Consider the following 26,057-nt stretch of genomic DNA (forward strand, 5'->3'; position numbering starts at 1 on the left):
TGCTCAAGGCTCAGCGTGTGGGGACAGGCCCCTTACAGGCCCCGTACAGGGAGATGGAAAGGGGAAATCATGTGCCTCAGCCGGAATAGGGTTTCCTCTGGGACTCTTCCTGCCTTGGTGATTAAGTTCTCCACCTAATTCAAGGTCACCAGGGCCCCAGTGCTCGGCCCTGGGACGTGGTGTGGTGTAGTGGGAAAGCATGAACACTGGAGACCAGCCCCCTTGTCGAAGGGCCAGCTCTGCCACGTGACAGCGTGGGACTTCAACAAATGGCTTCGACTCGCCGTGCCTCCGTATCCTCATCTTTATAAAATCCGGACGGGGATGTTGGGACTATAGGGGACCGAGTATCCTCATTGGATATCTTTCCACAGGAAGGTACCGAGCCAGGCGCTGTCAAGTGTGTTAGCTCATTCCAGCCTCACCCGGCGGGTATCATCCCATCTCAGAGATGAGTACCACTGAGGCTTGGAGGATTGCTTTCACTTGTTCAAGGTCCTGCGGCTCGTGAACAGCAGAGCTGGGACTGGAGCCTGGTTCTGTCTGACTTCTAAGGCCTGTGTTCTTTTACCACCCGTGACTAGTGACCGCATCTGAGAGGACCTGTAGTTTTAAGTTCTTGGGGCTTACGGATGAAAGAGCAAAATTCTGCTGACTCTCAGCAGAGTCATTTTTTAAACGAGTTGGGGGTGGGAATCCAGCCCTTCCCCTACTTCCTAGAGTCAGCATCTCCCAGGTGTGTTCATGATCCACCAGTGATGTGTGAGATTATTTTGGGTAGTTCATAAATGGGCATACTGGGAAAGTCAGGTGTTGATCTCATGTGTAGCAACAACAGTTCATGTAATTAGCCCATCCAACCCATGACTTCACGGACGTTATGCTTAGAATACGCTAGGTGTGTGACCTTCAGTGACTTACATCAGTCACCTGTGCATCAGTTTCCTCATCTGTAAAATGGGAACGATGATGATAAGACCAGCCTCATAGAGTGGTTGCAGGAATTAAATGAGTGAGTATATGAGTAAGATCTGGGAACTGTTAGTCGTGCATGTTAAGTTGATGATGTGATGATGATGATGACGATGATGATGATGATGATGATGATGATGATGGAGAAAAGTCTTGAAGATGGTGTACAAATGATGCACATTTTAGAAACATTTTCTACAACTCTTAGGGAGACCACTAGCATTTCAAATGTAAGAAGGCTAGACCAGAGGAAGCAAGGAGGGGTCCCAGCCCTCAGGTCAGAAGTGACATAAGCCAGTTTCTCCCCGGCCCCAGGTCTGGGCCCCGCCTGCTGGAGGCTACACTCCCCCACTGGGCACCAGAGTAGCAGCCACAGCAGCCTTGGCAGCTCCTCCTCTGTGACATTGAACTAATCGTCAGGCCCAAACCTCCCTTGATGTATAAACAGGCAACTGTTTAGCCAAAAGTTGGCAAATCCATCGAGAGCCTGGCCAGGAACCTCCTCCAAGCAAATCTGCTTTCAGGAGGCCCTTTGGTGCCAACTTGCTTATCGAGAGAAGGGCTGTCTCCCCAGCTGTCTGGGAGCATCGTGATTGATGCGAGGAGATAATTAATCTCTCATCTCCGGGGGGGAGAGCAGATTGCATTTTACTTTCGCTTTTCTTAAGCCCAACTGGTGAGTTTCTCACTGTTTGCCTGTCTGCTTTATTTAATCCAATTATGGCAGCTCTGTCAAAATAGAGCTCCGCGTTGTGCTGTGGACGCATACCCTCTCTTGGCCTCCGTGTGGGTTTTGAGGTCAACTCGGGAACTTTTCTTTTTTGCAAACAATACATGTAGAAGTTAGACAAAAGACTAGAAGGAAAGCATGCACAGTGTCATCTCTGAGAAGTAGTGTATGATTTTTATTTTCTTCTTTGCTTTCTTTTTGTGTTCCAAGCCTTCTGTGAAGGGCGTGCGTTACTTTTATAATCAGAATAAAAGGCAGTAGACTTTTTTTTAATGTGTGAAATATAGAAAACCAATTAGCCCTCAACGGACCTTTAGACTCTTGGAGGTGCAGGCTGATGGGGGCGAAGAGCATGGGCCACTGAGCCAGGGGACTGTGGGTCTCAGGAAACGGGCTCCTGACTTAGCATTTCTGCTTGGGCTTCCTTTTCTTCCGTCCTTGAATGTCAAACCCAAGTCAGCTTTCTTCGCACAGGGGGTGTAATAATAGTTACATGTGGAGGGTTTACTGTGTGCTGGGGACTGTCCTAAATGCCTTACAGATATTAATCCTTTCAGTTCTCACAACAATTCCATGATGTAAGTGCGGTCATTCTCATGCCCATTTTCCAGATGGGGACACTGAGGCTGGAGAGATTAAACAACACACAGCTTGTACATAGGAAAACAGGCTTGAACCCAGGCAGTCTGGCTCCAGAGTCTGCGCTCCTAGCCGCTGGGCCTCACTGATTCCCTGATTGTGTTCGTTGTGAGCTTTCCTACCATGTCCAGGCCACGTGTATTTATGAATGATACTTTCCTTCCACCGATCAGGTCAGAGTCTGCCTGGCCTGTGGGTCAGTGGGGTAGGAAAGCTTAGCATTTCCCAGATCTCTCACTCCCAGCCTCTTTTCATTCATTCAGTCTCTTGCACATGCTGTGTCTGTCCCTTATAAAGCTCTTCGCCCAACTCTTCAGGCGACTAATTCCTTCTCATCCTTCTCCTCAAGCTTAAATGCCCCCTCCTCAGCAAACTCTTCCTCAACGACCTTCACTTGTTTCTTTATTTTCTGTCGCTGCACTCTGAGTTTTTCTGTAGAGCACTTATCACAAACATCTAATTGTATATTTATGTGTTTTGTACTTCTTTATGTCTACTTACTTATTTATTAGAGCAGTATTATAGCCGTGTGGCTAAGAGTGTGGTATCCAGAGCCTGAGTACTGAGATTTGAATCCCATTAACCACTAAACAGCTGTGTGGCCTTGGAAGAATTACTTAACCACCTGTGTCTCTGTTCCTTCGTTTGTAAAATGAACCCTCATAGGGTTGTGGTGAAGACTAATTGAGAGAATATATATTAAGTGCGAGGAGCCGGGCCTAGAAAGTAGCAAGTGCTGAATAAATGGTAGGTGTTGTTATTTCTGTTTTTTATCTCTCACTCTAGAGGAGAGAGGGGCTCGGGGATGGTGTCCATATTATTCACAGCCATATTCTCAGCACACAGACCAGGAGTATTGAAGGTGTTCTCTAGAGCTGCTGAGTGAGCGAATGCCCCAAGCCCCTTGCTTCTCCAGCTGCCGCAGAGCAGAGGCATAACAAGTGCCTTCAGCCCAGGTCAGGAAGGGGCAAGGCCACCCTGGGCCTGAGAGAAATGGCCAGCAGGGCCCCTGTGGTGTTGCCAAACGAGGAATCCAGTGAGCTGAATCCTCGCTGACTCATGGCTCAGAAAGATGGGAGGGTTCTGAACTCATGGTGCTCAGAAAGAATTAGAAGGATGGCTGTGACACTTGTCACCTCTACCACCACAACCATGGTCATTGCTCAACTAAAACAATTTTGGGAGATGGGGTTCATCATGGGCGCTTGGGGTTTCTGTCCTTGGTGCTGAAATATCGCTGCTTTTCAGGACCTAGAGGGTTTCTCCTTAGCCCTGGAGGTGCTACCTACACATGCCTGTCTACCAAATCCTGGAATAGAGAAGAGGAGAGATAGAAATTTAATATTTCTAGCTTGACGAAGGAAAAATGTTAAGCATCTTGGTGAACATTTATGGAGCACTTACTGTGTGCTGAGCACTTTGCTTCATATGTAATCTCATTTAAACCTTCACATCAACTCTGTGAAGGCAGTATTATTACGATCACCATTTTCCGTGTGAGAAACAGCCATCATGTGTTCAGGTCGCCCAAGTTAGTCCTGATTCAGGACTCGAATCAGGTAGTCTGGCTCCAGAGCCCTAAGCCTGGCCCTGCGTCATATGGCTGTCACATGTGAGCCCATTCACATAGCTGGCTGATTTCATACGTTGTGGGTTCTCATGATTTTGTTCCATGACTTTATTTTTTTTACTAAAATGCTTAGGTTGTACTTAACGCTAAAGGAGTTATCTGGGTTCAGTGACAGATGACTGGACAGAAAAAGAGAAAGGGAGATTTTTTTCTAAGCTATGTGACTTTAGGTGACTTTGAATCATACGTCCTCTCTGGGTCTCAGTGTGTTGTGTTTTTTTCTTAAAAAATCTGTAGAATTAGTTATATTAGCTGATTGCTAAGATTCCTTCTTGCTCAAACATGTTGTAAAATCTGAGGGGCAGAGTTCTTCCCTTTAGAACTCATTATAGGACAAGACAGTTCTGGAATAATTCCACACTCGATGAATATGCCAAGATTGTAGCCAGGGAATTAACTGACTTGAGAGACCGCTTCACGGTCTGCCTTTTCTGAGATCATTTCCAAAGGCTACGGATGCTTTCGTAACTGGCCTCTTCTCCCACGGGTGAGAATCAAGACACCTCACCACCCTCCATCTGATTTCCTCTGATGCTCAACTGAGTAGATTTGGTCCCTGTGACATCCCAGTAGATCACATTTAGCTGTGTCTTTGTCCCATATTGTGCCAGTAGAGAAAAGTCTCGGGAAGGCAAACCAACCATCCCTGGGAGCCCCGGAGGTTAAACCGAATGCACGTGATTCCACATTTGCCCTTAGGTGGCCTGTTCTGAAGACGGAAGTCCTCGTGAGGTCTGGCAGAAAACCTCTTCCAGGGCCCTTTTCTCTTGGTTCTCTCATTTCTGGGCAGTGTCTTTTTGAGGCAGTAGAAGTTCTCCGATCCTTCCTTTGGATCCTTTTGGAGGGGCCCTGGTGAATCAGGACAGGTGAAGAATGGCAGAGTAGTTAAGAGCTTGCATTGGAATCATCCAGACCTGAGTTCAAGTCCAGGACTGCTGTATGACTTTGGGAAGTTTACTTAACCTTTCTGTGATTCAGTTCCTTTGTCTGTCAAATGTGTGTTAGAAGAATCTGATACCTGGTTAACCAATGGCTGCTACTTCCTGGTTGCCCCACAGGCGTGGCTGTTACTCCTCCCTTTATTGATTTGCTCAATAAATATTTATTGAGCCCCAAGTGTATGCTAGGCACTGTTCTGAGCACTAGGCATACAGCAGTAAACAAAAATAGACAGAGATCTCTGCTCTCTTGGAGCTTACATCTAGTAAGGAGAAATAGACAATAAACTTATGAGTAAATAAACATTTTGTATATGATAGTAGAAAGTGGAAAATGCTATGGAGAAAAGTAAAGCAGGAAAGGAGGATCAGGGTTGCGAAGGATTGGGGAGGGATGTTATCACTATGTAAGGAGCCGATGGCTGGGTCAGTCCACTGCCTGGGTGAACAGTGCTTAGTGAACACTCTGCAAGGCCCTTTGTAAGCATCACCCGTCACACTCTCCCAGCTGATTCAGGAGGTTGTCGGGACGTGTGTCATGGGGCTCATCCAACAGATGAGGAAACTGTTATTCAGAGAGGTTAAGCCAGCCCCCCATCTCACAGCCAGTGAAAGCAGAGGCAGGATTGGTACCCAGGTCCTCTTAGTATCTGTTCTTCTATGGTGACCTATTGATCTACTTGCCCCAGGTAAACAAGTCAATGGGAAATGAAACTAAGGGGAGAAGAGTGTCATTGGTCACCTTCTGTGTATTGGGCCTATCGCTGCAGATCTGCCCTCCATCCCTTCGATGAGAGAGCCATGCGCCCTCTGCTGGTGAGCCAGCCTTTGTAAAAAGACACACCCAGGTGTTTACTGATTTACCTTGATTTCCACTCTTTACCTTTTCAAATTATTTCAGATGCACAGAGGAGGAAAAAACCACATCGCTGCCTAAGCAACTGATTCCCTTCACCTGCTGGATCCCCTGACTCCGGGCTCTGCCCCCTTCTCCCAGTCCAGACCTCAGTTCCCGGTAGCCCCTCTCAACCCAGGAACTTTCCCGGTAGCCCCTCTCAACCCAGGAACTTTTCCGAGACCTGGGGATCGGTTGTCTCTATTTACTCATAATTAACCAAAGCATGTCAGTTTGCAGCTTGTCAGTTTTTGAATGCAGTAAATACAGCAACCAATCTCCCAACCCCATGAATATTTCATTTTAGAGATTACTGCATAAATATTGTATTTGGATATTATGGTCTGGGACATCACATTAAAATTGAAAGATGATGCTATTATCCTATATAGTGGAACATGAAATTAAAAAGCTGGTCCATAGAAAGAAAATCGCAAATCCTCACACCTGTATTTCTTCTCTCTCTTTCTCTGTCTCTCTGTCTCTTCCTCTCTCTCCCTCTCTGAGTTAGTCTTGGTTACTGTGTAAATTTTGATATAAATTATCTAAAATTTTAAAGTTTTAAGCATGGTGAAGTGCACCAACTGGACGTTATTGTATATATTAGCACCAGCCAGAGTCGAGGTAGAATTTTATTTTCTTAAATTCAATGAAGTCAGCCCTGGTGGTCTGGTGGTTAAGATTCGGTGCTCTCACCACCACGACCTGGATTCGTTTCCTGGTCAGGGAACCACACCACTCGTCTGTCAGTTGTCGCACTGTGGCGGCTGCATGTTGCTGGGATGCTGAAAGCTATGTCACCAGTATTTCAGATACCAGCAGGGTCAGCCATGGTGGACAGGTTTCAGCAGAGCTTCCAGACTAGACAGACTAGGAAGAAGGACCTGGCCGCCCACTTCCGAAAAAATTGGCCATGGAAACCCTATGACTAGTGGGAGAGCATTGTCTGATACAGCACCGGAAGGAGAGAGGATGGTGCAGAAAGACTGGGCAGGGTTCCGCTCTGCTGTACATATGATCACTAGGAATCACAGTCAACTCAACAGCACTAACAAGAACAAGAACTCAGGCCGGCCTGGTGGCGCAGCAGTTAAGTGCGCGAACTCCTCTTTGGCAGCCCGGGGTTTGCAGGTTCGGATCCTGGGCACGCCCTGACACACTGCTTGTCAAGCCATGCTGTGGCGGCGTCCCATATAAAATAGAGGAAGATGGGCACGGATGTTTAGCCCAGGGCCAGTCTTCCTCAGCAAAAAACAGGAGGACTGGCATTGGATGTTAGCTCAGGGCTAGTCTTCCTCACAAAAAAAACAAAAAAAACAAAAAACAAGAACTCAATGAACGAGTTAGAGCCGAGTTTAGTGTCAGTGGGGCAATATGGTGAATATATGAAAAATGTTCACCAAATCACTTCCCAGCAAGAACATGGCTTTGCAAACGAGCTTGGATTTTGCAGTTGGAAAGGTGTGTTAGGGAAAGCATAAGACCAAGGTCTTTGGATACCTGGGTCTTATGGTTGGCTCTGTCCTGGTGCGTGTCCTCAGAAAAGTTGTCAGCCTTCTCTGGGCTCCCATAAAGCCTGCCCCACAGACCCTCTTCCTGGGTATAACAGAGTGACTTAGAAAATGTCACAGCTGGAAAGTACCCTAGGGCTTAGCTAGCCCAGGGTTATTATGACTGGTGGTCCATGAGCTGGATTCAGCCTAGGAATATGTTTTATTTAGCCAGAAATGCTTTTTTTTTTTAAAGGAATTCGAGTGCTTTTCGGTAAATGCATTCTCCACTTCTATGCTAACTCCACCTACCTTGTTGTCTTATACTCAGCCCACTTCACACATTTACATTACCGGTCTGACCCCTGTAGGCATTTAATTTTACAACCCAGACCTAGCCCAACTTTGTCATTTTATCAAAAGGAAAACTAAGACTCGTGGTCATCGCTTTCCCAAGTCACCTGGCTGGTTACTGGTAGAGCCACACAGCAACATAAATGAAAGTACATTTCAGCAGAATTAAGTGATAAAGTTGAAATCGTTCAGGAATGTATTAGTCAGGACTTTTTCAATTGCAAGTGACAGAATTCCATCTCAAAATTCCTTAAGCACATTACTGACAAGTCTGGAGCGAGTCAGGCACAGCGAGATCCGGGGTCTCCAGCAAAGTCGTCTAGACTTTGTCCCTGAGTCTATCTATCTGTCTCTCTCTCTCTCCCTCTTTCTTTACTCATATTCTTTTCTCTTCTGTGTTACCTCCGCTATCAGACAACCTCTAATACTCACGGTGACAAAATGGCTGCCAGCAGCTCTAGGCTTACATTCTCCCGGCCAAAGATCACATAGAAAAGCCCTCCTTCCCATTAGTTCCAGCAGAAATCCAGGACCCAAGCTCAGACTTGGTTTGAGTTGCTCATCCATCCCTGAACCAATCATGGCAGCCAGCCAGATGAAATACTCTGATAGACCAGCCTGGGTCGTGTCCTCGCCCTTGGTACTGGGGGTGGGGTGCGAACCCCAGTGAACTGAGAGTTGGAGATAGGTGACTGTCCAAAGTAAAATTGAGATGTGGTTCCCAGAAAAACGAGGAATGAATGCAGAAAAGGCAGGCAGAAACAAGGAATGAAGCACTGATATATACGCTACAACATGGATGAGCCTTGAAAACTTACGCTTGGTGGAAGAAGCCAACACAAAAGGGCACGTGTTGTATGATTCTGTCTATATGAAATGTCCGGAATAGGTAAATCCATAGAAACAGGAAGCAGATTGGTGGTTGCTAGGGGCTGAGGGGGAGGGGTAATGGGGATTGACTGTTTATGCGTAGGGGGTCTCCTTTGGGGGTGATGAAATACTTTGAAACTACGTAGAGGTGACAAGTGTACAACATTGTGAATGAGCTAATACTGTGGAATTGTACGCTTTCAAATGGTTAATTTTACACTGTATGGTCTGGAGGAGTGACAAGATCCCTGGGTCGGGAGACCTCTAGACTGTGAGCTTCCAACGAGATCACCAGCTCCCGAGGAGCAGCAGTCAGCTTATTTCCCTTGACCCGCATTAGGGCCAGCACAATGCTTGGCACATAGTAGGAGTGCAGTTGATGCTCACTGCAAATGAATGAGAGTTTGGGCCAGAGGCTTGGCTCCAGCTCTGTCCAGCCTCCCAACACACCCACTTCACCAGCTCTTCGACCTTTGATTTCTGCATCTACAAAATACGAAATGCCAATTCTGCCCTGCCTGCCTTGCAAAATCCCCCCCTACCTAAAAATTATATATATACACACTCTAGAGCAGAGGTTATTCATCTGGGGTTCATGGATAGAATTCAGGGGTTCTGTGACTTTGGATGAGAAGAGGATGATCTTTATTTTCACTAAACTGTAACTGAAATCTAGCTAAATGTAGGTAACAAACCACAGTAGTATTCACAGTAACTGTTAGGAATCACGTATTTTCATATCACATTATCATTGATGTATATACCTCCCGATATCATTTATGCTCACCTCTTCTTCAAAATTACAGTAGTTATTAGACCTGCCACAGAAGCCTGTTATTGAACACGTTAAAAAAAAAAAAACACATGTAGTTATCATAAATGTGGTGTTTTTAAAAATATTTTGTAATCCTGTATTTAATGTGTGAATCCAGAAGCACGTGTATTACTGTATCATAACCTCGGTGTTTTTTACAATATTTTGTAACTGTGTATGTTTTTTTGTACGCATTCAAGAGTTATTCTGAGATGAGGGTCCCTAGGCTGTGTTCACCAAGCTGCCAAGGCGTCCACGGTGTGAAAACATGATTTCAAAAGTTCTCTAAAGAGAAAGTAAAGGTAGCAGACGGTCATTGCTGTCTAACTGTGCTGGGAAAGGCCCTTAAGCTCTCTAGGCTTCAGGGTCCTTATCTGTCAAATGGGTTTAATAATAGTACCTGCCTCAGAGGGATGTAGTGAGCGGCGTCACTGGTGAAGATCAACACACAGAGGCCCTGGCTCATGATAAGTGCTCAATGAATGCCGTTATTCCTGTGATTGTGCCATTTCATCTGGACTCTGGGTGGACTCCTTCGGGGCACCTTTGAGCTGAGGGCTTCTTCGTCTCTTCCAGGTTCATCCGGAAACAGGGCCTGGACCGGCTCTTCCTGGAGTGCGACGCCCACATGTGGCGCCTGGGGGACCGGCGGATCCCAGAGGGCATTGCCGTGGATGGTGGCTCTGATTGGTTCCTGCTGAACCGGAAGTTTGTGGAGTATGTGACGTTCTCCACAGATGATCTGGTGACCAAAATGAAGCAGTTCTACTCCTACACCTTGCTTCCTGCCGAGGTGAGTGTCTGGGGAAAAAATCCCTGAGAAAGGGAGGGACTGGCTTAGCCTTTGGAGCAAAGCGGATGCTGAATTTCTGGCAAAGGGATGCTGGGTCCAAACACTACATAGTGCTCCAAACATCCAGATGAAGAGGGAGAATTGCATGGGCTACTGGGGTCCTTCCTGTCGTAGTAGGGCCCCTGGTTCCCCTCCAGTCTGCACAGAGGCTGTATGGAGTAGACGCACAGCATCTTTGTGCAAAGTAGAAAAGGCAGCCCTTCCTCAGGTCACTTGGCTCCCATTGGTCATCAGATCATCTTGATCTATTGATTTTGTTAGAGCGAGACACTTTACTGCCATTTTCCAGAAAACTGTTATAAGAAAATACAAACCTCTCATACCTACAATGTCGATGGTGCACAACCCCTAGAGTTGTGCAGTGTGTAACTCACACAACTGTGTATGCTGGCCTTTTGGGGACACATCCACATCAACTTTTGACAGATCCTTCGCAGTCACCAATCCTGTGATAACTTTTTCAACACCAAGAATCCTTTTTCTAAGTTTGAATATTGTTCTATTATTCCCTGATAGACAGACAATAGTGTTTTATCAATCAAACCAGAAATTCCAGTGATCCCAAAGACAGCCAGCCAGGGCTTCTGCTGGACCGGCACTAGCCTCCTGCCTTGACAGCCATTGTGGCCAAATGCTTGGGACTCAGGATTTGCTGTGGTCTTTTGGAACTATTTGAAAAGCTCCAGGGAGCCTGTCACCACTTTTCGGACTTCAGGGTGGGAAGCTGTGTTAGGTCGGGCTGCCATAACAAAGTACGATAGACTGGGTGGCTTATAACAACAGAAATTTACTTCTCACAGTTCTGGAGGCTAGAAGTCTGAGAAGAGGGTGCCAGCATGGTCAGGTGAGGGCCCTTTTCCAGGTTGCAAACTGCCTACTAACAGTTCTTGCTGTGACCTCACATGGCGGAAGGGGTTCGGGATCTCTCTGGGGTCCCTTTAATAGGGGCACTAATCCCCATTCATGAGTGCTCCACCCTCATGACCTAATCACCTCCCAAAAGCCCCTCCTAATACCATCACATTGGAGGTTAGGATTTCAACCTAGGACTTTTGGTGGGACACACACATTCAGTCCATTTCCGAAGCCCTGTCGTGTAAGATTGCAGACTATTCTAAAACAGCCCCAGCCCCATCTGGAAATGGGGAGGGACCTAGAGTTGAAGTGTTGCCACTGATATGCCAGCAGCCTCCTTATCAGACCTGAACAGGGGGATTTTAGATTCAGTGTCTTGACCTCCAGTTCACTTTGATCCTAATTTCCAACTTCAGAAGACTCCAGAGCTGGTTCTGTTCCTGTTGAGCCCGTGACACCTCCCATAAATGGCCCACCATTCCTTCCTGGCTGTGCCCCATCTGTGGGCCACTCAGGTTGTGTGTTTCTAGGCCAGACAACACTGTACATCTTATCTGATGGTTTCCACATCCCTCACCAACGTCTGGGGCAGTGCCAAGCTCTGGGTAGGGCTGACTGCCCACGTCACTCCAGAGGGATGATGGGCTTGTCATCACTGGGCTAGGTTTTGCTATTCTGCACACATGTTAAGTAATCAGGTTTTAGTTCTATTTCAGCCAAAATCACCTTTTCTCTCAATTCCGATAACCTTCTCATCCATTATCTTGCAGGGAATTTCTGTATCATTATGAGAGGACACAGGGCAATCAGTAATTGGGTACTTTTCCCCATCACTTGATGGAGAATATGCACCTCTTTGGGCTTATAGACAATTCAAGCTTAAAATCCAGGTTCACGGACAAGTCATTTAGCATCATAGGAAGGTTAGCTAGGGATGGTGAGTGGAGCCTTATTTTGCCCACCCACCCATTGAGAAGATACTGTTGGGGCTTTGATTGTTTTGATCAAGATACTCCTCCTGATTCTGGCTCTCTGTCCCACCCCTGCCCCAGCACACACAGCACATTACACTCCAGGGTCCCTGTTAGAGGCCACCTCCTCCATTCCAGCATCTCTGCCATGCCTCCCTTTTCCCAGACCTCCTCCGGGGGACCAGTTTAGAAGAAATCTGAAGGCTGTGCCATAAATTTGCAACAAGTAGACATGTATTCCCCACAGCTTCCCCTAGGGAGCAGAGAGCGGGGGAGAATGTGTCTGCCTGGTACCTGAGGTTGTTATAAAACAGTGTCCAAATAGAGGTCAGTCTCTCTCTCTCTGGAAGTCTCTCAGCAGCTCCAACCAAGTCTCTCCTCTCTGCTGTCTCTTTTCACTTTCAACATTGCCTCCTTCTCAGATCCTAGGAGTGATTGGCAAGAGTCCTTGGAATGGCGGAACGGATGGCGCCTGGGTCAGCACCATGGACAGCAGGCAGCCCCGCCCCCACCCCTCCCTGGGTTGCAGTCACACTACTCCAGAGGCTGAGGCAGGAGGGCACCTGGTGCCTTCCAGTCCAGGGCCTGATGCATTCATGAATCTGGCCTCCCTTCCCCAGGGGTGAAATTCCAGAGCATCAGTCTTTGTTCTCAAGACATCTCAGACCTGAATCCCTTCGGTTTCTGCTCTGGCTGTCTGCAAAGCAAGAGCCCTTTTGGCCCAAGGTTTTCTGGAAAATTGTCCCCATGTTTTCCTCTGGTCCCCATGTGTTGACATACCCTGAGGGATTTTTCCTCTCTGCTGAGCGGACAGAGGTCCTGGATGATGAGATGTCCTGAAATCAGATTCCGGGCTGCTGAGGAAAGACAATTTAGAGAAACACTCAGAGCAGTAGATTCTAAGCAGAATTAAGTCACTCTGGACAAAACATCCAGTGTACCCTGAGTTGGAGAGGGCTGGGGCTGACGTGCAGAGAGAACAGATGAGCCTCCAAGAGAGTCCCTCTGCAGTCGGGTGGTCCCAGGGAGGGACCCCCCAGCCCAGCCCATCCGAGGGAGGCGGGAAGAGGTCTCAGGCTGGCCCCTCTCTCCCCTGCAGTCCTTCTTCCACACGGTGCTGGAGAACAGCCCCCACTGCGACACCGTGGTGGACAACAACCTGCGCATCACCAACTGGAACCGTAAGCTGGGCTGCAAGTGCCAGTACAAGCACATCGTGGACTGGTGCGGCTGCTCCCCCAACGACTTCAAGCCGCAGGACTTCCACCGCTTCCAGGTGCGCCCGCCGCGCCCTGCCAGCCCCCCAGCAAGCCTCTGCGGGCGGCCGAGGCCGGGCCTGTAGGTCATCTCATCCCGCGGTTTCCAATCCTGGCTGTTGATAATAGTAATGACGACATCAACAGTAGCCAACATCTATCGGTCACTTACTCCACGCCAGGACCATTCTAACCATTTTGCCCGTGTTGACTCATCAACCCCACAACAACCTTATAAGCTAGATAGATAGATGTTATTATTCCATTTAACAGATAGGGAAACTGAGGCATAGAAAGGTCAAAAAACTTGTTCAAGGTCAGATAGCCCAATGTATCTGTTTCCAAAGGCCATACTGATCCATTTCTCTAGACTGCCTATCAGTTGGAATCCCCTGAAATATTTGCTAAAAACATATTTCTTGGTGCAAACTTGAGTATATCTAGGCAGAGTTTCTCAACTTTGGCACTCTTAACATTGTGGCTGGGTCATCCTCTGCTGTGGAGCTGTCCTGTGTGTTGTAGGATGTTTAGCAGCATCCCTGGCCTCGACCCACTAGATCCAGTCACGCCCTGCAGTTATGACAACCAGAAATGTCTTCACTGTAGGTAAATGTCCACTGGGGGCAAACCCACCCTCGGTTGAGAACTGCTGACCTCCAGGAGGTCCGGGAATCAGTATTTTTTTGTGTGTGTGTGAGGAAGATCGGCCCTGAGCTAACATCTGCCAATCCTCCTCTTTTTGCTGAGGAAGACTGGCTCTGGGCTAACATCGTGCCTGTCTTCCTCCACTTTATATGGGATGCCGCCACAGCATGGCCTGACAAGCGGGGCATCAGTGCATGCCCGGGATCCGAACCAGCGAACTCCAGGCCGCCTCAGCAGAGCGCGCGCACTCAACTGCTTGCGCCACCAGGCCGGCCCCCGGGAATCAGTATTTTTAATAGATTACACTTTGGGAAGTTCTGATGGGCAGCCAGGTTTGGAAACCACCACACTCCAGGTGCACCACACTTAAAGGGTTAACAAGAGGTAGAGATGTCACTGCCTCCACAGTATCTCTGATGGCCCAGCAGTTTACAGTTCTGGGGAGCAGAAGCAGAAGGGTGATAAATGCTCCATCTGCCTCCCCTGGGCCCTGAGGGTGCCTGGGCCCCCAGACCTCCCCAGGATGGCAGCCTCTTCCCTTTCTGCATGAGCACCCCCACCCACTCCCTTCAGGCCAGCGCCCTGAGCTTCTTGCTCCTCTCTCCCTTGCCGTGCCCAGCCCCAGCTGCCAAGAGCACAAACAGGATGCTACAGAATGGCTAAACAAATCACTCTGAGGTCCCTAGAGCCACCACATGGAGAGGGCATGCTGCTCCCCAAACCACTAACACAGAGGGAGGGCGGGGACAACAGTGCCAGGCTGATGACCCAGTCCAAGGTGCCCCTGCTGCCTCACCGTGGCACGGAACTGAAACATCCAGGGGCAGACACGGGCAGCCCTCACAGAGCTTCCAGTCTCTTAGCCTGGCTTCTCAGAGTGTGGTCCATGGACCAGCAGCATCAGCATCACCAGGGCGCTTGTTAGAAATGCAGACTCTCTACAGCTCCAGACCTGCTGAGTCAGAATCAGAGTGTTAACAAGATCCCCAGGTGACTGGAGGCTATTTATGCTTGAGAAGCACAGTCTGCTCTGTCCTGGGCTGTGTGCCAGGTCCTCTGTGGGCATTAGTTTTACTGGGTTAGGCATCATCTCCATTGTGCAGGTGGGGAAATGGAGGCACAGAGGGGTGAACTTACTTGTCCGTGGAGACACAGTTAGTGACGTGGTGGGCTGGAGGTCCCGCTGGTGTTTCCAGTTCCAGACCTGGGCTCTTTGCACCAGACCCCTCTGCCACCCTGGTTTGATGCCCGCACAGGTACAGAACACATAGCAGGTTTCATCTCATTGTTCGTATTCCCTCAAGGTTCCCACCTAATGTCTTTCGCATCCGTAAGCGGTTGCCGCAATAAGTATTTTTTTAGGCCTGTTCTTGGTGGCAGATTGAGAGCTACCGAGAGACCTCCTCAAACCCATGTTAATTTAGGCATGAACTTGGGTGACATTTTAGCACCACTGTCCACGCAGAAAGGCTCTGCTGAGCAGAAAGAGGGTTGCAGGGAGAATATTTGACCTATTCAAAAGGAAAAAAGAAAAAAGGAATTCCCACTTTTGTAGAGGACCAGTCATCGCCCTCATTGCAAAGGACCTTCATCACTTGGAGCAAGTAGCCGTGTGGTTCTTGGGTGCGCTGCTCTGGGCGGCGGCATTTGTATTCCAGCCCCAGCATCCTGGGGACATCGTAGTCTCTGATAAAGACTGGCTCACACAGAGACCGCGTCGTGTGCTCACAGCTGTTTATTTCACAGTAAACAAAGATCAAGACTATCCCCCAACATCTAGACTCAAGAAACTGCTGCCTGTAAAGAACTCGGAGTTCTTGTTCAAGGAACTCTGAGGAAGAGAATGATAAATATAGAAACATGCCCTTTTAGAAGATCCAGCTATGATCAAAGAATCGCAGGCAGAGAGAGGAGACTGCCCTGCCACTGAGTCTGGTTCTCAGCCCCCAGAAAAGGAAGACTCAGAAGCCCCTGGTAGCAGGTTTAAGGGGGTAGTGAGAATAGTCACATGATAATAGCGGCTAACATTGTGTGCCAGATTTGTGCTAGGTACCCATATTGTTATACCCATTTTAAAGATGAGGAAGTTGCGGCCCGGGGTGACTTGCCCAGAGACATATGCAGCTAGAAAGCAGCAGAGTGAGGGTGTGGCCCAGCTGGCCTGGCTCTTTTCAGTGTCGCTGTAAGGGAACTGAGCTGACCCCTCCACCACAGAGAGGGTGGCCCAAGGGTTCATGAAGCAGAGAGGCGATAGCGTGTTCAGAATAAGACCAAGGGCTTTTGTTAGGGGGGCTTCCAGTTCACTCTGTTAGCAGTTTGACCCTAGGAGGATGCAGGAGAAAGCGCTTGGGTTTTAGAGTCATCGGATCTGGCTTCGAATCTTAACGACTGAGTTTGTATGTATCGTTTCCCCTCTCTGAGCTCAGTTTCCTCATCTGTAGAATGGGAATCATAGCACCTGCTTGGCAGAGTTGTTGGGAGGATTCGAGGGAGTGACATAAACGCGATGCCCTGCGTATAGTGTGTGGTCGGCAGTGTTTATAATCATTATTGCTGCTGTTAATCCACTGCAGTGGCAACCATGCTAGACCCAAGTTAAGGTCAATAATAACACTAAACCATAAGCTCCTCAAAGGAGGGTGCTGTGATTTCATTGTTTCCATAGCCCTAGACAAGGGGTCAGCAAACTACAGCCCCTGGGCTGAATCCAGCCCGCCCCCTGCTTTTGTAAATAAAGTTTTTTTGGAACACAGCCACACCCATTCGTTTACTCTTTTGTCTGTGGCGGCTTTCACACTACAGCAGAGCTGGGTAGTTGCAAAGCTGGAAATACTTATGATCCGGCCCTCTACTGAGAAAGTTTGCTAATCCCTGCCGCAGACCGTAGGATAGGACCTGGTAGGTAACAGGTGCTCAGTAGTTTATTTCTTTAATCCTTGACCCTGGATCTTAAGCCTGGCTCTGCCATTCCCTTGCTGTGTGACCTCAGATGAGTCCCTTTCCCTCTCTGGGCCTCAGTTTCCTTGACAACTTGGTTTATATAAATGGCTCTCAAACCGCAATCACCTGGGAAGCCTTTTTGGGTACAGATTCCTAAATCTCATCTCCAGAGATGCTGACTCGGTAGGTCTGGGGAAGGACCCCAGAATCTGAATTTTTTAAAGCTATTCAGGTGACTCTGATGTGCAGCCAGCTCAGGTGTCACTCGCATTGTCCTCAAACTTAGTGAGCAAAGGAAGCACCTGGAAAGCCTGTTAAGAATACAGATTCCTGGGCTGGCCCGGTGGCATAGTAGTTAAGTTTGCGCACTCTGCTTTGGTGGCCCAGGGTTCGCAGATTCGGATCCTGGGCACGGACTTACGCACCACTTGACAGGCCATGCTGTGGCAGGCGTCCCATATAAAGTGGAGGAAGATGGGCACGGATGTTGGCCCAGGGCTAATCTTCCTCAGCAAAAAGAGGAGGATTGGCAACAGATGTTAGCTCAGGGCTAATCTTCCTCACCGAAAAAAAGGAAGAAAAAGAATACAGATTCCTAAGCCCTACTCCCAGAGATTCTGATCAGTAAATCTGGGGTGTTCCTGGTGCGTCTGTAAGTCAGCTGCAATGCCTGGGAGGCAGTAGGGAGTGGTGGGGACTGTGGTGAGCTGAAGAACACATGCTCATCTAAAGGGACAGCTGCTGTTCAGCTTTAACCAGTTGTTACTATAGAAACGTGTGCCTGGGGTTGCCAAATCTGTTTCTGTTTAAACAGAAGCCAGAAGTTGTTTCTGTGTACTCTTCTACTTTTTAAATGTTGCCAACTAATTCAATTTTAAAACACTGCTGGACAACTAAAATATATCTGTAGGCTGGATTTGCCCTCGACCTCCAGCTAAATGATTTCTGAGACCCATCCCAGCTGTAAACATCTAGGATATAATTTAACAAACATTTAAATGATGCTTACTACGTGCCCATCATTGCTTTAAATGCTTTACAAATATTAACACATTCAATCCTAACACCCTTATGATCTCTGTTTTACAGATGAGGAAACTGAGAACAGAGAGGTTAGGGAGTGTCAGAGCTAGGATTTGGATCCAGGCAGGCTGGCTGCAGAGCCCTGCTCCTCAGCACCCCCCTTTCCCCACCCCACTTGCTCACGCTGCCCTTTTTATCCCACGAGCACAGCAGACAGCCCGGCCCACCTTCTTCGCCCGCAAGTTCGAAGCGGTGGTGAATCAGGAAATCATCGGGCAGCTGGACTATTACCTGTACGGGAACTACCCTGCAGGGACCCCGGGCCTGCGCTCCTACTGGGAGAATGTGTACGACGAGCCGGATGGCGTCCACAGCCTGAGCGACGTGGCGCTCACCTTGTACCACTCCTTCGCCCGCCTGGGCCTCCGGCGGGCCGAGCGGTCGCTGCACACGGAGGGGGACCACAGCTGCCGGTGAGCGCTGGGAGGGCGGGCGGGCGCGGGGAGGGGCCGAGCGGGGCCAGGAGGGAGTGAAGGAGCGGCCTTCCTCCGCTTTGGAGGCTGTAACTGGACTCCACACTTCTCCATCTCTTCCTTTGCCCCCAAACCATCTGTGCAACCATCCCAGCGTTCAGAGCATGTCCGGTCTAAGCCATCGTCCCACTTTTAGCTCCTCAGAATGCCAGATCTAGTGTTTACCTAATTATTTCCTTCAGTGCACTCATTCTTTATGCTAAATATATATATTTAGCAGGAAAGAAGCTTTATGTCACTGTATTATATGTTTAGCAGGAAGGAAGCTTTATGTCACTATATTATGTGCATTTAGCAGGAAGGAAGCTTTATGTCACTGTATTACAAAGTTATGTTTGTCTTAAATGGGATGTAAGTGTGAAAATACAGAACTATTTTTATTTTTACTTTTTATTATGGAAAATATCAAATATATACAAACTAGAGAGAACAGTGTAACCCCATGCTCCCACACCCAGCTCTAGCAATTACCAACCCCCTGCCAATGCAGTTTCATCTTTGCCCGCCTTCCCCCTCCCTCCAGATCAGTTCCATTGAAGCGAATCCCCGACATCGTATCATTTCAGCCATAAATATTTTAATATGTATCTCTGAAAAATGAAGCCTCCTTTTTAAAACATAACCGTACTATGGTTAGCACACCTAAAGAAATAACCGAAAATATCGTTAAAATGCAGAACTATTATTTAAAACGTTCAGGTGCCCTTTAGAATCACCTCACCTACCACTAGCGGGTACCAATTTGACACTTGAGGAAAGAATGTTCTAGAATATATGGAAAGAAGAGGGGAAGGTAGGAAAATAATTCAACATTGTCCCCTCCCCACCCCGCCTTGCCCTAAGGCAACCAAGCCTTTTCATTTTGTGTGTCTTTTCCTCTGTTCTCTAGCATTTTGCACTGTAGATATTTACATAATTGCAACAAGAATTTGGTGTGCTTTTTTTCGCCTGCCATTATAATATTAGCCCCCTTTTCCCCACGCTGCTTCTGTAGTGATAATGATCCTTTTTAATGCCACAAGTATTCCATTCAGTAGAAATTCCAGAGCTTGCTTAATCCAGCTTTTTCCTTTAGCTATTGTCAGTAACAGACCATTGTAAATAACGTTCTGATGAATATCTTTTTGCAGAAAACCTCTTTTTTTTCTTTTCCGTCTCTTTTCTGATTATTTCCTTAGGATGCATTCCCAGAAGTGCCTGTAATCCGCTCTCCTTCTCTTTCTTGTTCAAACTTCTCCGCTTCCTCCTACCTCTCCCTTTTAACAACAAAGCAAAAAAAAAAAAAAAAAATTGTGTGAACATCGGTCTCTCTCCGCTGAGCCTTCCCGTGTGTCACTCTTCTCAGGAACGGAAGGAGGAGAAGAAAGGAACTATTTTCTTCCTTAAAACTCTGAAAACATGGGAAGGTTTCCTGTCTGGGGCCTCGTGCATGGCCAGCTGGTTCTGCAGGGCTGCAGCAGTTTGTCATTATCTCCTCACGGCCTCAGCCTTCTCTCTCCTCTCCCTGCAGTTTCTGATTTAGTTGAAAGGGAGACCAGTGTGGGTTGGGAACCCAAGATCTGCAGTTTGAACTCAACTCTGCTTACTAGCTGTTGGTCTTGGATAAGTCATTAACCTCTCTGAGCCTCAGTTTCCTTGTTTTTAAAATGGCAATAATAAGCCTTACAGCATAAGGTGTCATAAGATTTAAAGGAGATAACCCCCAAGAGGGACCTTATGAGTTATGTGTTATTATCATCCCCATTTTACCAGTGTTTTACATACAAAGAGCTCAGTGGATGTTCATGCCAGTGTTGGCATCTTATCTGCCACTATTATGAAGCTGCCAATAGCAGTCAGCAGGGAGCCTGCTGTGTGAGCCACACGCTCCGTAGCTGGTTATGTGAACTACTTGTTGCTCCCTCTGTGCGTTCTTTTGCCTACCGCCCTCCCTGTCCCTGCACAGTCTCCGCTTTCCCAGGCTTCGAGGGTCGTCTAAGGCGCCACATCCTCTGTGAAGCTTGTTAAGATAGCTCACCCCTCTCTCTCCCAAGCAGAACGGAGCACAGAGACTTACCTCCAACACTCTCATTGCCATAGCTGCAGTGCCTTGGACCAGTGGGTGTCATGGGTGAATGTCTGTCCCCCCTGCTAGTCTGGGGACTGAATCCTTGTCCTTGGAACCACAGGATGCGTCCTGAGTAGGTAGCACAGTGTCCGATGCTTGGGAGACGAAGAGTAGCTCTAATCCCAGGCTTCATCAAATTTATAAGGTAAATGATCTTATAGGAAATTCCAAAGGTATCCCCAATTTATTTAGGGTTGTTGACCTTTTCTCTTGGTATTTGTTTGGGGATTAGGTAAGCCGTCAGTTGCCTCAAGCCTGGACTTCTTTGGCTTCTATCTCATTTTTTATTGTAATAGAATCATTGTGCCTTGCTGCGGGCAAAGCCGCTGTATTTATGAATATGGGCCTGCAAATAAATCATGACAAAGGACCCTTATCCCTAAAGGCAGAAGAGAGTGAATTCTTCCCCCTGGGATATCTGGGGAAACAGCAAGTGAAAACTTTAATTCAAGAGTCTCATTTTCTCTGGGCATTTGATGCAAATTGTGTCTTTCTGGTCTATAGTAGAACCTTTCATGAAAATACTGTTTATTGATTTTTTTCTCATTATGAAATAACACATGTTCATTGCAGAAATTGTCGAAATGGCAGATTGAGAGAACAGGAAAATAAAGTTTGCTTGTGAGCCACCATCCAGAGATAAGGATGTCAGTATTTCATTACAGGTCCTCAAATTCAGATGCCCCCCAGGGCCAGGCAAGTGGCCTGTGTCAGTCAGTGCTGGCCCCTGCGGGTGGCTGACCATGCCAGCCTGGAGCACCCATGGCCCCTGGTGCTAAGCTCTAGCACATTCTTACCCTATGGGAATGTAGACGTGGAGTTGCCAACCAAATCGCCTGATTTTTCAAGACAAATGAGAAATCCAGATTTTTGTGTGTGTCTCCTAATTTTTTCAATGCCCACCTTATTTAAATAAGAAAAAAAAAAAAACACCTTTGGGCCAAATGGGTGCATCTGGCATCCTTTAGGTTATATTGCATTGCGTCTTGCATATTGTATTACACCTAATTAAAACTCACTCTCTTCTTAGTTTTAATTACTATGTACCGTATACAGTCAAGACGAGGTACCAGAGGGCTTTGTGTTCAGTCCTAGGTTATATGTACCCTAGATGTACCTTAGAAGCAAAGGATTCAAGAGAAAATCCTTCTAGAATTTTCACTCAGTCAACAGGTATTGATTGGGCATCTACCACGTGCCAGGCTCTGTTAGGCACTGGGCACTCAGCCATGGACCAGACAGACCAGACCACTGAGCTCAAGGCCCGCCCCCCATTCTAGTGTGAAGACAGACAGTGCCTAAGCACACGTAAACAAGAACAAAAGATCAATAGGGATAAATGCTCTGCTGAGAATGAAGGTAAAGTCACATGACAGCAATGAGTTGGTGACTACGATTCAACAGTCAAGAAAGGTCTCTCTGAGGTGGTAACATTTAAGCAAAATGGTAAGACAGAGACAGCCATGCAATTAGAAGAGGAGAAGAGCATTCTCAGTAGAGAGAACATCCTGTGCAAAGGCCCTGGGGTACAAATGATTGTAGCATGTTCAAGAATCCAAAATAAGGTCCATGTGGCTAGAAAGTGGTGGGTCAGGGCAGAGGGAAACAAAATGAGGCTAGAGAAAGAGGCAGGACTTTGTAAACAGGTGAAGAGTCTGGGTTTTCTCACAAGCATAAAGCGAAGCTACTTGTGGCGTTTAAGCAGAGGACAAGGGCTATGGCTACTATGAGAATAGGTTACAGCAGACAAAATAGGAGGGAGACAAGTAGGGAAGCTCCTGCAAGGGTCCAGGTGTAAGGCATGATGCTGGCTTGGACTAGGATGCTGACGTTGCATCGGAGAGTCGGGGGTGGATTCAGATGGAGACACAGGATTTCTTGATAGAAGGTGAGGGAAAACGAGCAATCAAAGATGAACTGCTAGATTTCTGGATTTCTTGACCGTCGCTCATTTACTTGACCCCTTAGCAGCACCCCGTACAATTGACCGCTCCCTCTGGAAACACTTTCTTCTTTTGAGTCCCCCTGAGAGCAGGCTCTCCTGCTTTGTTTCCGCCTTCCCCGACCACACCCACCTTTGCTGAACAAACACTGACAGTGTACTACTTGCCTGTTGCAACAATGCCGCATAACAAACAAGCCCCAAGCCAGTGTCTTGAAGTGATAAGCATTTACGTAGCACTCAAGTTTGTGGGTCAGCTGGGCAGTTTTCCTGGTCTCAGCTGATATCTCTCCTGCATCTGCAGCCCTCTGCAGGTCAGGGGGGCTCTGTTGTTCTTGGCTGGGAGTTGTTTGCAGATCTAGGATGGCTTCAGCTGGGACGACTGCTCTGCTCCCAGTGTCTCCTCCTCCAGGCACGCTCTCATGCTGATCACAAAAAAGCAGAGAGAAAAGTGGAAATGTGCAAGGCTTCTTGAGGCATGACCCCCCTTCTACCACATTCTGATGGCCAAAGCAGATTCAGGAGGGGGGGAAATAGACTCTGCCTCCTCAGTGCAAGGAAACCTATAAAGTCCCCTGGCAAAGAGCGTGGAGACAGGAGAGGTGAAGAATTGGGGACATAATGCAGGTGACCACAGGACTCTGCCGCGACACTGTGCTGTCCACAGTCGCCACTAGCCACAAGCCGTTATGTGAGTTTAACTAAAATTAAAAATTCAGTTCCTCTGTCACACCAGCCACATTTCAAGGGCTCAGTAGTCACAAGCGGCTAGTGGCTACTGTAGTGGACAGCACAGTGTAAAACATTTCCATCATCGCAGAAAGTTCTGCAGCTCTCCAGGAGGGTTTTCTGCTCTCCAATTCCAGACCCAAAGCTGACTCGTGTGAGCCGTGGATGCCCAGCGAGCAATCTGAGCACGGTGCAGGTTTTTTTTCTCAGAGCCCTGGGGACATTCTGATAACAAGGCAGTGATTTCAGGAGATGTGTAAACACAGGAAGGCGGCTTCCCTCACGCTTATAATTGGACATAAAGACTTAAACTCCGGATCGGGACCAGAGGGAAGGAGGGCTGAGCGCGGACAGTGGATTTGTGGAATGCTGTTATTAAGGAGCCAGCAGCGCCCTCTAAGTGCTGTGCAGTTTACACATTGCAGAAGCAGAAGTGGCAGCTTCTTTATTCTACAGGCGGGAAGGACAAAGAGCTGGCTCATCCGTGGCGCCTCCCTCCTTCGCTCTCTGCTCCCTCCCTTCATCGGGCCTCTCTGCTTAGCTTCCCTGCCCCTTTCAGCCGGCAAGCCTTTGTGGATCAAAGTCATGCGTCTTAAACAGCATGGTTGCGTTTGTATGTATGTATCTCAGATGGACAATGATTTTTAAGGATAACACCCAGTGCTGTTGGTGAGAAGGACAGAGAGAGTGTAGATCAGGATAACCTTTCTGATAAAGTTGGGCAACAGACATAAAGAGGCCCTTGGAGATTAAAGAGAGAGAGAGATGTTCCAAAAAAACATTTTTGCTCAAGGAAGTTTAATGCAGCATTGTTTAGAACAGCAAAAAAAAAAAAAAAAAGTAGAAGCCAGTTAAACACCCAATGATGGAGAACTTGCTCTATAAAATATAGTATTACATACAATGGAATAATATTTATGTACTCACACAAAAATCATGTTTCCAGAGACTTTTCAAAGACAGGTGACAATGCTCAGGAAATACTATGAGGCAAAAGCAGGTATAACCAGTATGTATATGATGATCCCAACTTTGTAAGATTTATGCAAATGTATGCATAGAAAATAAGACTGAAAGGAAATACGTCAGTATGACATTGTTTGCACACCATTCTCACTTCCCAGTACCTAGCACCAGAGGATCCATTAATGTCTGTGCATTGACATTGTGGGAAGAAGCATCAAAAGTAGTAATTTTTATTTTTTCATTATACTTTGCTACAGTCAGCACGTTTTACATTTATAATCAGCAAAGAAGTCATTAATGGTTGTTGAGATCATAGATACACAGGGAGTAGCTTTCAGGGTGATGGGAAGGAATATGGTAAGCGTTGTGTAAAATGGGGACTATTTTAGGACCAGGAGCGGCATGATGTGTGGGGAGCGCCACTGTGAGCCTGCTGCCTCCGGCCCTAGCCCCTGAGCTTGTGTGAGACTGTGCCTGTTTTCCAGGTACTACCCAATGGGCCACCCAGCATCTGTCCACCTCTACTTCCTTGCTGACCGCTTCCAGGGCTTTCTGGTCAAGCATCACGCTACCAACCTGGCTGTGAGCAAACTTGAGACGCTGGAGACATGGGTGATGCCAAAGAAAGTCTTCAAGATCGCAAGCCCACCCAGTGACTTCGGGAGGCTTCAGTTTTCCGAGGTAAGAGGCCAGATACTGTCACACTTCACCGCCTGTTGCAGCCCTTTTGTTGGGTTCTCTTCCACAGTCTGACACTTGCAGTTGGAGATGGAGAAGGAGGGGATTTGGAGAGCCCAGAAGATGAGCTCACCCTGTGCCTGGAGAAGGTTCTCCAGCCCTGAACACTGGAACAGCATCATAAACAGGGCAGGAGGAGAGGACAGTGGGGTGGTCGCTCTTAGTAGACCAAACCCACCTGGAGCCTTGGTCTACTTTTTATAGTAGCATTTCTATTCCTCTTAATTTTTCATCCTAGCCAGTGACTCCTAAACGTATGTTAGTAATAGACCAGTAACAAACCAGTTTCCTAATGAAGTAGTGGCATTCATCCCATTTGACAGATTGGAGAACTGAGGCATAAGGAGATCCAATGATTTTTCTGGATCATAGCTAAGAAGTAGAAGAGCTCAAAATTGAACCCAGGTCTCTTTGGCCACAAATTCCATGTCTAATTGTGCTTTTGTCTCCCTAGTTCTTTTGAGGATTTAGATCAAAGTAAGCACCAGATCAGTGAGTGAATGGATGAGTGAATGGGTGAATACATGGATGGATGGATGGACGGACAGACGGATGGACGGATGGGAAGATGGATGGACAGACAGATGGATGGACGGGAAGATGGATGGACAGACGGACGGACGGACGGATGGACGGGAAGATGGACGGACGGACGGACGGACGGGAAGATGGATGGACGGATGGACGGATGGATGGACGGACGGATGGATGGATGGATGGATGGACAGACGGATGGGATGGGTCAATGGATGGAGAGATGGACTGATGCATGGAGGCATGGATCCATGGAATGCAGTTTTCTTCTCCCCATTTACAGCATCAGCTTTTAGTTATTTTTCTGCCCAGGGTGACGGATTTACCCAGCACCACCCTTGTAACATCAGCCGTGCCTCTAGACCTGTCAGGCCCTACGCGATCTGGCCTCTGTCTCCTTCTCCGGCCTCATCTAGTCCCACTCTCCTCCCTGCTCCTACTTCCTGTGTCTTTGTCACACATGCCAAGTTTGTTCTTGCCTCAGGCTTGCCACATGCTGATTCTCCTGCCTAGAATGCTTTCCCCCAGGTTTTCACGTAGCTAGCACTTTTTTTTTGTCATTCTGATCTAAATCCAAATGGTGCACCTTCAGAGAAGCCTTCCCTGCCCACCACTTAAGCCACAGTAGCTACA

At 47.7% G+C, this 26,057-nt stretch overlaps 1 protein-coding gene across 2 annotated transcripts in view; it reads left to right on the top strand.

Annotated features, from left to right (window-relative positions):
* The window catches only part of XYLT1 (xylosyltransferase 1), a 300,963-nt gene that overhangs the window by 257,713 nt on the left and 17,193 nt on the right, over nt 1–26,057 (top strand). For both annotated transcript variants that reach the window (XM_004441858.3, XM_087417020.1), the window contains 4 exons: nt 9,909–10,125; nt 13,111–13,287; nt 18,086–18,348; nt 24,638–24,833. In XM_004441858.3, the coding sequence (XP_004441915.3) occupies nt 9,909–10,125; nt 13,111–13,287; nt 18,086–18,348; nt 24,638–24,833 (853 nt within the window). The remainder of the gene's footprint in view (nt 1–9,908; nt 10,126–13,110; nt 13,288–18,085; nt 18,349–24,637; nt 24,834–26,057) is intronic.

This window comes from Ceratotherium simum, chromosome 26, assembly GCF_057802395.1.
Source record: "Ceratotherium simum simum isolate JZ-2026a chromosome 26, ASM5780239v1, whole genome shotgun sequence".
NCBI classification, from domain to species: Eukaryota; Metazoa; Chordata; class Mammalia; order Perissodactyla; family Rhinocerotidae; genus Ceratotherium; species Ceratotherium simum.